At 29.3% G+C, this 14,346-nt stretch overlaps 2 protein-coding genes across 2 annotated transcripts; one reads left to right on the top strand and one right to left on the bottom strand.

The window, feature by feature from the left end:
* Positions 1-7,646: 7,646 nt before the first annotated feature.
* On the bottom strand, positions 7,647-10,319 carry LOC113364125 (probable elongator complex protein 2). Its single transcript, XM_026606599.1, has one exon. It carries the CDS (start codon positions 10,220-10,222, stop codon positions 7,838-7,840), a length of 2,385 nt encoding a protein of 794 aa, XP_026462384.1. The 5' UTR covers positions 10,223-10,319; the 3' UTR covers positions 7,647-7,837.
* A 542-nt stretch (positions 10,320-10,861) lies between these two features.
* On the top strand, positions 10,862-14,209 carry LOC113364128 (calcium-independent phospholipase A2-gamma-like). The gene is made up of 10 exons (XM_026606602.1): positions 10,862-10,973; positions 11,058-11,453; positions 11,606-11,757; positions 11,859-11,996; positions 12,087-12,360; positions 12,610-12,830; positions 12,899-13,090; positions 13,200-13,407; positions 13,651-13,817; positions 13,879-14,209. The coding sequence occupies exons 2-10, from the start codon at positions 11,312-11,314 to the stop codon at positions 13,966-13,968; spliced, it is 1,584 nt and encodes a 527-aa protein (XP_026462387.1). The 5' UTR covers positions 10,862-10,973; positions 11,058-11,311; the 3' UTR covers positions 13,969-14,209.
* The last annotated feature ends 137 nt before the right edge of the window (positions 14,210-14,346 follow it).

Genomic DNA, 14,346 nt, shown 5'->3' with positions numbered 1-14,346 from the left:
CAGAAACCTTCAAAACGTCGAGAAATGTAAAAATTTTCAATTCCGATTTTCGGCCCATTACAATAACTTAACCTACGGGAAGTTAAAAATATTCCTTTCCAATTGTGTGTTTCATACAATTAACCTAAATTGTTTGATTGAAAGGTATGTGCAACTACAATTAATATATGCATGAATATTGCTCATTCTATTATGAAGTTACTTCATAATCCCAAAAGAATTCCAGTAAATAAGTAATTTTTCAGTTTTTCGAGCATATGTAATAAAAATTCAAATACCTTAAATGTATAAAATGTGTTTTTGCCTCATCACCACAACATTTTTTGATATGTAAATTCTACAAAAACTCACTTAAACATATGAAGCCATTCCAGCGGAAGTACATCATCTACAACGTCGAAAAGCCATAAACTGAGCTCGAATCTGTTTATTCAATTTAAAATCTGCCATTAAATGAATGTATTCTATTCGATTTGTCGCATTCACTGTAATATTTGCGCCTCTGGCTTCAATTCTTCAGTCTGTAAATAATTCATAAAAGAATTTAGATTTATAAAGCTTTATGGAAAATATATTCATCTATAGACATATGCTTCCCTTAGTTTCGCCCAAATCATCTGTCATAACAGTAAAATCTAGACCAGATCGTAAACGTCACCTGTGTAGCTTTTAAAGAGAGTAAGATCTATGCAAAACTGGGTCTTAGAGATGCTAATGATGAGCATCAATTATGCTGGGACCAACTAACTTACAAAGAAAAAATTCTGATAGAGGTAAATCGACCAAAAAGGTTTTCAAAAAGAGCCTGTAATTAATACAAATATACATAAGACTTGTTGTATTGAAATCTATTGAGAGTGAAGATAATTGAAATATTAAAATTAACTTACTTTTCCAAGAAGTCTACCAATAAATAAAAAAATAATGTTTGAAAATCTTCAACAATTAATCCAACCCAGGATTAGGATATAACGATCTATCCTGTGCTAATCTAAAGAAGCCTCTATTTGGATCAAACGCCGTATGAATCAATTCTGATAAAACTTCTCTGAACATCCCTCCACCATCAACACCTGCTTCCTCAAGACCGCTGCATTAATAAGCTGTACCCTCATTTTTAATCGTAGATTTGGCTCTAAGTATTTATTAAAATATAATAATATTAATAAATAAATATTTATTTGCCTAAATTTAATGAATAAATAAGTGTAAACTTTCCGATATGTGTAAAAATAGACTTAATCAATACAAATTGAGCTTTAGAGAGTTAGATAAAATTTATATAACTGTTTATTTCGAAAATAAAGTTTTCACTTTCACTTAAATCTAAACACAGTGACTTTCAATGCAAAACACAAAAACATTTTTTTAAGAAACTTGATAAATTATTTTGTGAAATATTAAGCACCTGCTATAAGAAAATACTGGGGCTTATCGAGATTAATTAATTGGCTTTTAAATTTGTGAAATCGGTTCGGCCGTTTTTGAGAAAACGTTGACGAAATTCAAAGTTTGATTCATCAATCACAAAAGTGACCTTTGACACAAATTTTGATATTCTTTCAAACATTGATTTATATTTAAAAATAAATCAAAAGTCGTAGGTCCTAGTTGACCATAATCTCCATTATATTTTTTTTAACACTTAACTGCGAAGAAACGGTCCGGTCCGATCTTTACCAACAACTAATCAACGCGATTTCTATCCAATATCTTTCAAACATTTTTTGAATTGTTAAAATCAAAGCCGAGCTAAAACGTGGACGAAAATTTTTCACTTTTCTATAAAGTAAAAAGAAACGGCTTGCTTGATCATTGTGCAGAAGTAATCAATGCGCGTCTTGGTTGAGATACTTCAAATAACTTTACTACAAAATACCATTTACGCGAAAACCTTGACATAAAATCGAAAAATCGGCTCACACACACACACATACTTTTTCCAAATTTGGTCGCAATCGCTTAAAAATGACTAGAGATAAAACATAAAGTCATGAAATCAGATTTTTTGGCAGAAACAAACTTCTCTTCGGGAAGTTAAAACAGTGACATAATTATCTGTTATGAAATTTTTACTACTCCATAAACTAAACTATATTAATACTAACCATTTTGAATTGACAATTTATCAAAAGCATCTTCATATAAATGTGAACGACGTAATTTAACTGAAATTGCTGGCCCTCGTAAAAAGTCCTGAGCATCACCATGTTGCACAGAACGCTCAGCATTCAGCAAACCTTGCAAAACTCGAACTCGATCAGCAAAAGGTAGCGCAAAAGGTAATTCCCTCAAAGCAGTTTAAAAATCGAACTTCTTTACGCTAGCGGGAGGTCCAATATCTATAACACAAGTCAAAGCTAATGTAATCAACTATATTTGATATAGAAAATTTTTTAAGCACTAAATGTATTAATAATAAACAGATGCAATGATTAAGTTTGCCATTTTACATATATTATCTTATGTTTACCAGCGCAAACTATTGTGTGCTATTCTAACCTATCTGATCCCTGGTAATCGCCTGTCCTCTAAAAGGGCGGTAGCACGCCTAGCTTGCTTTAATTGTATATCGCTGGGCCGCTCTACGGACAAACACATGCGCCCATCGCTTGCGATCCACAGCGAGGGTGGGCAAAAAGACATTCTTAGGTCGCGCATGTGAAGTTGTCTTAACAAATGTACAGAAACCTAAAACACAATTTACCATAGTGCCATGTTTCTATAAGTACAAATATACAAAAGTAATAAAATATAATCACTTTGAAAAGATGTATCCAATTTAGAGTTTTCTGTCGTGAATCATTTCTCTTGATCGAACTGCTAGTGATAGTCCTGCGGTATGGCAAGTCTGCTATCTGGAAAGGCCAATTCTACTAATCCCAGACATACATCTTTAAGGATGCTTATTACTGGTACCAACTCAGTAAAGTGAAGGGAATAGATTCACCAGATGCAAATTCTCCATCATGTAAAGTAGTTATTAATAAACTGAACAGCTCACAGAATACGGTTAAAGGGGGCACAATCAAATCCGTGTCTTCTCCAGACATTGCTATTCCCCGAGATAACATCATTAGAAGAGAACATTTATTACCAGCAACTATTCCTAGTTGTAATACTTGAGCATATGGTCCACACACGACGCAAGAACTTTGCACGAAAGCCAATGTATATAATAATCTAATATCATATGAAGTTTAGTAAATAATATTCAAATACACTTTATATAAAAAAATACTTATTTACTAACACATTTTGTTTACTTACTTATATTTATGAATAGCGGAATCATCACAAATTAAAAAAGAAAATGACAAAGTCGACATATTGATTGAATAACGATCTCATCATCTTCATGATCAACATATCTAATAACCTTTTACTCTATTTTCTTCATTTATTAGAATTCTGCACTGCTGTAAAAATTTCTGATTCTTGAGGAGATGGCCTAAAAAATGTAAAAAATACATATAAAAATAAATCTGAATTTGTCACAATGTAAGTTAATGTAATGTTATGCACTCGGTGAAGCTAGTGATACAACTTCAGTAATACTATTATATATTTCTGTTTAATGTAATAAAAATGATCATAAAAAAAATATACTTACTTATAACCAAGACAGTTTTCATCATCTTCCTCCATATCAACATCATCGTCACAGTCATCGTCACAGCATTTCCAAGATAAGTTAATAGATAATCTAGACAAAATATCCAAATAATTTGAAGCATGTAGACCAATGGAATTCAAATCTGAAAATATAATATCAAAATGAAATATAACTATGATAACTAAATACAATCAAAATATAAGAGATATATACTCTAAATAGTAATACTCACTTAGATTTTCAGGTTCTAAAGATAAAATGAGTACAACATCCAGGATGTGTTAAAAATTTATGCTCTCTACTTAAATATGAAACCAACTGAGCATATGGAAAAGAATTTTTATAAGTCAATTCCGATGAAAGTGCCGGTATTAGAAAGAAACTTATGGTTCTGAAAATTCTGTTCCTAGTATTTCTTCGCACAGCTTTTGCATTACAGTGTCACTAAAAAATATAATAGCAGATCTAAAAACAAACCTTATACACAATTAATGAAGAAATTGTGATGACTTAGAGTAAATATCAGAAAGAATGCAAGACAACTTACATAAAAAATAATTGATTTGAATATTTAACAGCTTCTAGAGGCCTGATAATAAGATTTAATATTGCTAAAGCAGTGGGTTGGGTGGTTCTGGACTTCTTTCCATTAAAGGTGGTATTCTAGCTTCTAACAACGTTCTCATACTTGAAAAATATCCTAGAATATTTCATAATTTAATATAAAAATAACTGTTTATAAATGTATTTGAGTTAAAATTGCTTAAAAATAATCTCACCATTTTGCACGAGATGAAAAAAATTATTTTACATATAAATCAGATTCTTCTTCAGTGCAGTGAGGTGCTCTGAGTTCAGTAAACACTTCTAATACTCGTAAAGGCATAGCTTGTATTTGACTTCCGTCTTTCATAATTTGTTTCAAACATAATATCAATATTTTTTTTAATCTCCAAGCATAAGATTTACATTTTATAGCTTCAACAAAACATATATATGGGACTTGATTAGAAATTGTGAAATAGTAATCTGAAATTATATAAATAAATAATAATATAATAATATTAAAATTATAATAAAAGTTAAATATTTAAGATTTTCTATGTATTGCATTGCAAATTATTTACAAAAATTATCTGACATACATATTGAATCAATCAACATGTACTATAATGATATTTAGTAATTAGATATTTTAAAATAACTACTTACAAGTCTGTTGAGGTCATATTTTTTATTATAAAAAATATCAGTCGAGCAATTTGTTTAGTTAATATATTGAGAAAAATTTGGATTTTGTTTTGAACATTCATCAAATATAGCCCGCTGTATATTTTTTGCATGCTGTCGTGCTACATAACTTCGAAAAAAGCTTTGAATTACAACAGCACTATGTGTTCGTTTTCTATAATCTTCCCGTCTTTGTCTCTCTTGGTGTGCTCTTTCTATCAAAGCAAGCCGATCACCATGAGCACTAGCACCAGCTAAATTTTGTTGTGGTCTTCTACGAAAATCTCCTTCAAAACTATACATCTATAATAGAATTTTATTTGATTACAACTTTCCTGAACAAAAACATTCAACATTTATGAATAAATCATGATTAACAAGCATTTGTTACAAATATATCTCATTGTTTATTTTAACAATAGAATTTGTCTATAAAAAAATATTTACATTACTGTATATTAATTTGAATCAAAATTATTTTGAGATACAATCACATTATCATAATTTTACATCTGGATATTATTAGTATTAAGCATGAAAATTTTATTAATTCGGATTTATGTTTACATTTCCTTAAGTTCATTTGGATTGTTTGCTATAAAATAAGAATTGAATTTTCTAACAATTAATATATAAATTTAAATATGAAATATAAAAGTACATACTCAAAAGTATTTTAACTGATAAATAATAAACTTTTGATAATTAAGCACTAGCATCAATAAATATAAAACAGTACATGCCAGGCATATAAAAATAACATATAATAATAATATATAAGATAATTATGTAAAAATTCACTGATTGTGAGCATCACATAAAAAGCAGAATCTAAGAATGTAAGAAGAATTTATTACAATTTAGCTAGTAGGATATTGACGATTTTTAAAAAAGCTTTGTACTGAATAACTGAACAAGCGCAATGACGTACTGCAGTGATTTCCAACCTGTGGTGCGCGCCCCCTGGGGGGGCGCCATACCGTCCCAGGGGGGCGCGAAGCTGTTTCAAAACATTATTTTTTAAATGCTGAGTAAGTGTCAAAAAACAAATCAGCAAAATACTTAAATATTCTAAGAGTGTTTGAGCTCAAAAAAGAAATTGCTATATTCCTTGCTGATAACAAAAGAGACGGAGCAATCTTGTTTTAGGACAAAAACTTCCTTGCAAAATTTGCGTATTCAGTTGATATTTTTCAAAGACTTAGCGATTAATTAAATCAATGCAAGGATCTCAATTCATGGTTGTTCAGAAAGACAAGATTACGGCTTTAATGAAAAAATTAGAACTGTGTATAGCTAGTATCAAAAACTTTACAACTTTAACATGTTTCCCATTTAAATTACTTGTGTTACTGATGAAATAGAAGTAGTAAAGATCTTATTTTATATCAGTCATATGACTAGTCTGCGAAACCAATTTTTGCATTACTTATAAAACATCAATTACGTCCAATACGAATGGATAGAAACCATTTGTCATTGAGAAACATGGTGATTTGATCATTCAACAGCAGAGCAGAAAATGATAATTGATTTATCTAGTGATAGCACATTGAAGAGATTTTTTCAGGACGAAAAATATTGTTAAGTTTTGGTTACCAGTAAAGGACGATTTTCTACTTTGAAATAATGCTTTAGAAATTTTATTACATTTGTGAGATCTTACTTATGTGAAACAGAAAATTCTTATAATAAATAGTTATGTTTGTATGCATATTTTTTATAATACTGTGTATTATTTGGCATAATTTCAGTTATATTAAGTATATTTAAATTAAATTGTTAGAAAAATAAGGCGGGGCGCAATATTTTTTTCTTTCGAAAGGGGGGCGCAAGGAAAAAAAGGTTGGAAATCGCTGACGTACTGTAAAAAATTAAATAAATGAAAAAATAATTAATATATTAACACATTGCGAAAGTATAATATAATATAGGTTACATTAAAAATATACTTACATTTTTTATTGTTCTGGTTCAAAGAAATACAATGAAACATAATACATTAACACTATTCGCAATCATTTCTTAGTTTGATGCAGATATTAAAAATCAGCAATATCGTTACGTCCACATTATGATAAAATCATAAGAACCATATACACAACACTTATATTTTAACAAAATGCAATTCATAAAAGCGAGTTTGACAAATGACATTACTTTTTACTTAAAGCACCATAGATATCATGATCTTATGTCTGGGATCCGATACTTACAAACTAATTTGACATATTACCACTAAATTAATTGATTAACAATCATGGACAACTTAAAATAAAATGTTAAAGTGCCAGAAAGAAAAATAATTATTTACTCCTAGACAATATAATAATTTATATAATTTAAATGAATTTAATTTTATATTATAGAATGATTTACTTTTATCGCTTTAACATGTAAATGATATAGCAACTTATCGATCTATGAATATACTAGAGCATATTTTAAATATTTGTGAAGGTACAGGGATAGGTTCTATTAAAATGTATTCATATAATAATTATAAAATATTTAAATATAATCTATATATTGCTACAATTTTTACAGCAATTTTGACACTTTATAAAGTTGAGTAGAGTTTATAAACTCATTAAATAAAGCAATCATTATATTCTAATATTGTCTAGGACTGCAACTTTTATTGCAATCCTATACAATAATATAATAAAATATATTCATGCGATTGTTATCTTATTATGATTGTTAGCATATTATTAGTAAGAAACGATTGTATATATTTGCACATATTTGATTGTATTTATTTAGTTGAGAAATATGTACAAACTCAAATAAAACACACTTTGATCATAAAATAAGCTTTTATAATAAAATTAATAAGTAGTATAAATATATGTATGTATATATTGTGCAAAAAATTCTGTTTCTCTTTAGGTGAAAATATCACATCTTTTATGTTTGTTACATTAAAAAAAAACAATTATTTTAATCTATGAAAAATAAGAACAAATTAAAATAATAAAACAATTTGTTTTATTTTATGTTAAAAGAATAAATTTTAATGACATGATCAGAACCACAGCTAGCCAAACAATCATTAGAATTTGGTCTAAACCTCAATCTCTTGACTGTCAAATGATGTGCTAACTCTTCATCCATTATTGATAAATTTACACATAAACTTTCCATTTTTAATTTGCTAATGCTGCAATCATATAAGTGAATTTTTCCTGACTCAGTGCCAATAGCCAGTAAATAATTACCATTTGGTAATAGTTTTGGTGCAACGGCGATTGCTGTTACTGAGTCTGCAATGTTTATGGGTGAGCCAATAGATGAAAATGGTCCCAAAGTAGAGTCTGTTTTAGTTTCCGGTTGCTTACCCCACATGACAACTTTTCCCTCTCTGGATCCTGTCAAAAAATATTCAGAATCACTAGTCCAACAACAGCACCAAATAATTCTAGAGTGTATTCCATTTTGTTTATTTGTTGTTGCTATACTATGAAATAAATCATCATTTGAGCGTTGAAATATAGTCCAACGCCTATCTCTGGAAACTGAAAGTAAGTATTGATTGTTGGGAGAAAATTCTAATTGGGTAACTGTGAGCTGATGGGAAGGCAGTTTTTGAATTAGTTCACCTGTGGTGGCATTCCATAAAATTATTGATGCATGTTCAGTGTTGTTAGCTTTACAAGCTGATGCAATAATCTTATTATCAATACTACAAGCAATGCAATAAATTTCATAACCATGACCATACAGCTTTTGAACTTCAGGCCACAATGTGTTTTGCATCAGATTATCTTCAGTAGGTGGCTCTTGTAGAGCAAGCGAAACAAAATAATTTTCAGGATACATATCTTTAACATGCTTTTCTTCTACTTCTTCCTTGTCGTCATACACAGCCTTATTGGACAAGCCTAAAGAAGGAACAGATGCGCCTTTAGAAGATGTTTGCAATATAATATCGCCATCAGGATCATGACTGAGTGAAGTCAAATTCCTAAAATTCTCTACAAAATTGTGTGTTGCTTGGAATAATCTAATAATTTTCTCTTCTGCTGCTGAAGCAAAGTGATAACATGACAACGATGCTACGCAAGACATATCATAACCATGCACTTGAGGTCTCCCCATTTCATGCCATGTTAGTATTTCAGAACCTTTTCGTTTCCACTCAGCATGAAGTCTTGTTGTTTGATCACAACTTGTTGAGAGCAAATATTTTCCTGAAGGCTCCCAGGAAATGTCAATAACTTCATCATAGTGTCCCCCGACAGTGGTAGAAGGTAACCATGAATTTGTTTCCTCACACAACTTCCACAAATGTAAAGACCCTTGATATCCATGCCCAATAATACTTTTACCATCTGGGGAGAACTTCCCTCCATAAAAGCCAAGGCTGTTTCCACCAACTTCACCAACTCTTACAGATTCCAACCAAATGCCCATGTTAGAATCATATTTCCAAATAATCATAGTTTTATCCATAGATGATGATAGAAGTTGCATCTCATTCTGCTGATGCCAATGAGTACCATAAACCCAATTTTCATGACCTGAAAGAACAGATTCTAAAACTACAGAGTAATTTAAAACTTCATGCGACAACATCGAATGTATTTGAAATATACGACTTTCTTGCACTAGTTCATCATATTGGTTGTTTTCAGAATAATTCTCACTTCTTTTAAATATTTTCCATAATCTAATATATGTATCTTGAGATGAACTGGCAAGAAATATATCACCACTTGTATCTATTGTAAAATCTAATCCTCGAATCCAATCTTCATGTCCAATCAACTCTTCAACTTTGACAAAATTTATTGTTTTATCAACTTCCTGTTCACAATATATATAAATTTTATCATTATCCAATCCAATTGCAAGTAAAACACAACCGGAACTTGGCATTTCAACAAGTTTAATGCTTAAACAACGAGCAGTATTAAATTTTAAATCATTTAGTAAGGTAAAATCTGCAGAATCGTTTCTTTTCCAAATCTTTACAGTCGAATCCACTGATGCCGTGACAACATATGTAGTTGTTAAGTCCTTTTTATACAATGCATCAACTGCGTTAATAGATCCATTATGACCTTTTAGAATGAATGTATGATTAATGCTATTGCCATTTAACTGCCATACTATAGCTGTTTGATCACAGGAGCCCGAAACAAATTCTTCAAATTCTGTTGTAGCCCCTTCTAACCATCGTACACAGTTCACGCGCCCTGTATGTTTATATAGAGTTTTAGTGTTATAACAAATATTATTATATTGTGGATCACAAATGACGACAGAATTGCATGCTCCATAACAAATTTTATTATTTTTGCCCCAGTCTAAGCATCCTGGCGTCCTATTACAAGAAACTGAAATATACTGAACATCCGCTTTAAAATCCATTTTGAATTTTAGATAATTTAAATTAAGATATAGTTTTATTTGTCATTATATCGACGGCAGCACAACGTTTCAAATAACCTCAAAATAGCAATGTGTAAATTCGCATTAGTCAAACTAACCTATTTAAGTGATTATCTTCGCTTTTAATAACCTTGTATGCCTTGTTTCTTTCATCCAGGCGTCACTGTTGGGGGAAAATAGGAATATAGGAATATAGTAATAAATTATTAATAATTAATTACGGTAAAGACGTATTTAACATTGGTGTACACATTTCTTACAGAAATATCTCTAGAAGATGTCTAGAAGCATTTCTTAGTAATAATTAAATTATCAATTTCTCTTTGCGCAGTGGGTAATTACAAGTAAGTACGCAATAATTTCAATTAAGGAACAATGATTACTTAATAAACTTCATTATTTCAAAATTGCATTTGTTTAAAGAGTTTGCAGACGTTTAAACTAGCTTTTAGCTTCATTATTTTAAAATTGCATTTGTTTAAAGAGTTTTCAGGGGTTTTCAGCCGTTTAAAGTGTCGAAACATTTGTTACGCTGGTAATAACAATAATTTGTAGTTAACTTCGCGTAGATAAATCTTGCAAATTCTCATTTGTTTCTAAATGTGTGTAAATGACATACAAATAGACATATATAATAATGATAGATTTAATATATATATTCAATTTAATCAATCAAAAAAGCGTCTTATTTCATAAGCAAATTATTTTCTGAAGGATTTACCACTTCGATGTATATTTATTTATTTATAAATTAGTAGTAAAAGTATCATGCTAATAATAGTAGTTTATGTTTAAACAACAGTTAACTTTTCAGGTTTATGTCCTCGTTAAAGTGGCGTGATCGATTTTGAGCAGTGACGTACGACTGACGTGCGAAAATATTCGCGAATGTCGAATGATCCATCAAAACAACAGTCAAAATCGTATGTCAAGTTATTTACGCATTGAAAATCTAGTAATATATATCAGCAACATGAAGCATTTTGTGATGATAATTATTTATCAAGTTAAAGTAATAAAATTATAAAAAATAATTAGAAACGAAAATCATAAATTATAAATAAGGTGATGTCTAATAAATCAGGAAAATTTGGTCTTATAAATGCTGTTAAAGACCTTATAAACAAAGGCCAGTTTGGTTTAGGCAAAGATTGGAATAAAATAATATTGAAAATTCAATCAGCTTTACCTTATAATGACGGTTCTATAAGTAAGTTTAATATTATATAGAAATTATGAATTTTAACATGCAATCTTAAAACAATTTTTATTAATTAAATAAAACTTTATTAAAAATATTAATCTCAAATTCAATTATTTTTGAATCTTTATTTGACCCACCATAATAATAAATTTTTTAAGCTATTACCCGTGGGTATAAGGGTGAATTGGTGAATAGCAAGATTAGGGATACCAAATCTGATCATTCCAAATCATTTTTAGAAGCACTTGGAAAAAATGATAAGACAGATAAATTAAATTGCTGGAAATTAAATCAAGATGCAGATAAAAGTGTAAGTATTAACAGAATATTGTTGAATATGAATATTTGCATGGGGTTAATATCTTTGAATATTTTTTAAATGTTTTCCTACAAATTCATATTCATTTGCAGAAAAACATAGCATATGTTACAAAACATGTAGTTTCTTCACTATCGGCAATGCTAGAAGATGATTCTATTTTGCAACGATTGAAAGAATTTTGTGACCATATGAATTTATATCCAAATGAAAGGCATCATGCGATAAAAGTATTAATACAAATGAGTTAGGATTATCACCAAATGAATAATGTAATGATTTTAAAGCATCAACCAACAGACAATAATGATTTGTTGTAGTTAGGTGCTCTGAGTACTATTTTGCGATTGCGTCATAATGCTGAATGTGAAGAAATAATTCATCAATCTAATGAAGCCCTATCCTTAATTGGATATTGTGATCCCTTACCTGGAAGGGGTGTACGAATTCTATCTATTGATGGAGGCGGTGTCAGAGGCGTTCTTGTAATTGAAATGCTGAAAAAATTAGAACAGCTTACTGGAAAACGAGTGTTTGAAATGTTCGATTATATTGCGGGTGTTAGTACTGGCGCTATACTGGGATTTTCATTAGGTAGGAAATAATATGAATACATATGTTATACAATGTATGAATACAGATATCATGTGTTAAATTAATCTCTTTTTATATATCCAAAATATTTTAACTTCATATTAAAATTTCATTAATAATAATAATAGTAAAGTTTTTTTTCACTAATAAATAATAAATTTACTATTATGAATTTGTTCATATCTTTTATGATTGAAAGAGTAACATTGAACTTTTTTTTAATGGAATTGTATTCCTTATGCGCAAAAGTGTCACAACCTAATAGAACCTTAGATGAGACATCACAACTATATAAAGAATTGAGCTCTAAAATGTTTAGTGCTAGCAGTCCTTTATCAGTATTATCCGGCACATCTCGATTAGTTTGGAGTCATGCGTATTATGATACTTCAAAGTGGGAAGAATTTTTGAAGGAATATCTTGGGGATATCTCGATGATTAAAACTTCAAGAATACCAGGTTGCCCAAAGGTAAAAAAATGGATAATAATTTTTGTTCCAAAAATTTTATTGTTGAAATCAAGATTAAAATATTTTAGTTATCAGCCATATCATGCATAGCAAATGCTTCTGATACGGCAGCATTTGTGTTTAGGAACTACACCCTACCTTGGCGTATTCATTCAGTGTATTGTGGAACTCACAGTGCTAAAGTCTGGGAAGCTGTACGTGCAAGTAGTGCAGCTCCCACTTATTTTGAAGAATTTAAGCTTGGTGATTATCTTCATCAGGTTGGTAAATATGTTTTTTCTGATCCATACTGTAATATGGCTATTAAAATATATGTTTAATAGGCTTAATTTAGTATTGATAATAATAATATTTTTTGTTATTTTCTAGGATGGTGGTATCATGTTTAATAACCCAACAGCTGTAGCTATACATGAAGCAAAATTACTTTGGCCTGGTTCTCCTATACAATGTGTGATCAGTTTTGGGACTGGAAGAACTACACCTAGTTCTGAACAAATAAACTCAGAGAATTTAAGTACATCATCATGGAAAACAAAATTTATAAAAATTCTTTGCAGTGCAACTGACACTGAAGGTAATTTTCATATATCTATTTATCACAAATATAATTTCAAAGTTGATGAATAATTAATGGAGTGAAATATATGTCAATAAATATAAATTAATTAAAGCTTTAAAATGCATTTAGTAAAAGATAATTTGTTTGATGAAAAATGTATATCATTTCTGCCTTTTGATGCAGAAAAACTTCATATACATAAAACATGAATTAAATGAATATTTTGACCTTTCATAATTTTTATTTATTGTATTTCAGCCGTGCACACAACTCTAAATGATCTTTTACCATCTGGTACATATTTTCGATTCAATCCTTATTTAACTGAAATGCTTACAATGGTTGAAACTAGACCTGAAAAGGTAGCTCAATTAGAATTGGATGCTGCCATATATATGAGAAAAAATGAAGATAAATTTTTAAGGGTATGTCATTTATAATATTGTCAATATATGATATAATAATAATATTATTGTTATATCACAGGCCGCAGAAGCATTGTGCCAATCAAAACCAGTTTCTCAAAAATTAACTGATTGGGTAAGGCTTCAAGCCCATGTAGTAGGATTTCTATAAACTATAAAATGATTAAATCATAACACATTTAAATACTTTACATTATCATATAATTAATCTGTGATTTTTTTGTTATTTATTTAAATAAGAAAATTTAAAACTGTTATAAATTGATAAAAAATAAATAATATATTTTTAATTAATATTCAGAGCACTAAAATATCATTTTAATAAGATATAATCATTAGTATAATTACGATTTGCACCTCAATTATTTTCTACTTATATAATTTTGTACTACTGACACAGACTACATTACAATTTTTAAATAGAACAATGTAAACATTTTAAAAATAATACAAATCTAATTTGAAAACTGAGAGATTTCATCATTTTTGTTCATAAATTGCTGGTAATTTATATTTATTATAAATTTAT

Source organism: Ctenocephalides felis, unplaced genomic scaffold (assembly GCF_003426905.1).
Source record: "Ctenocephalides felis isolate EL2017-DRISC unplaced genomic scaffold, ASM342690v1 CF-g0.4_SCAFFOLD_00845, whole genome shotgun sequence".
In the NCBI taxonomy this organism is placed as follows: domain Eukaryota; kingdom Metazoa; phylum Arthropoda; class Insecta; order Siphonaptera; family Pulicidae; genus Ctenocephalides; species Ctenocephalides felis.
Note: the sequence above shows the minus strand (reverse complement) of the source record. Positions and strands in the feature narration are given on the sequence as shown.

What these genes read in the sequence shown, in the direction of transcription:
- LOC113364125 (XM_026606599.1), bottom strand. Translation starts at nt 10,222, where the DNA reads ATGGATTTTAAAGCGGATGTTCAGTATATTTCAGTTTCTTGTAATAGG.
- LOC113364128 (XM_026606602.1), top strand. Translation starts at nt 11,312, where the DNA reads ATGTCTAATAAATCAGGAAAATTTGGTCTTATAAATGCTGTTAAAGAC. An exon ending in TTATAATGACGGTTCTATAA is followed by an intron (nt 11,454 to 11,605) that starts GTAAGTTTAATA and finishes AAATTTTTTAAG; the next exon opens with CTATTACCCGTGGGTATAAG. An exon ending in AAAGGCATCATGCGATAAAA is followed by an intron (nt 11,997 to 12,086) that starts GTATTAATACAA and finishes GATTTGTTGTAG; the next exon opens with TTAGGTGCTCTGAGTACTAT.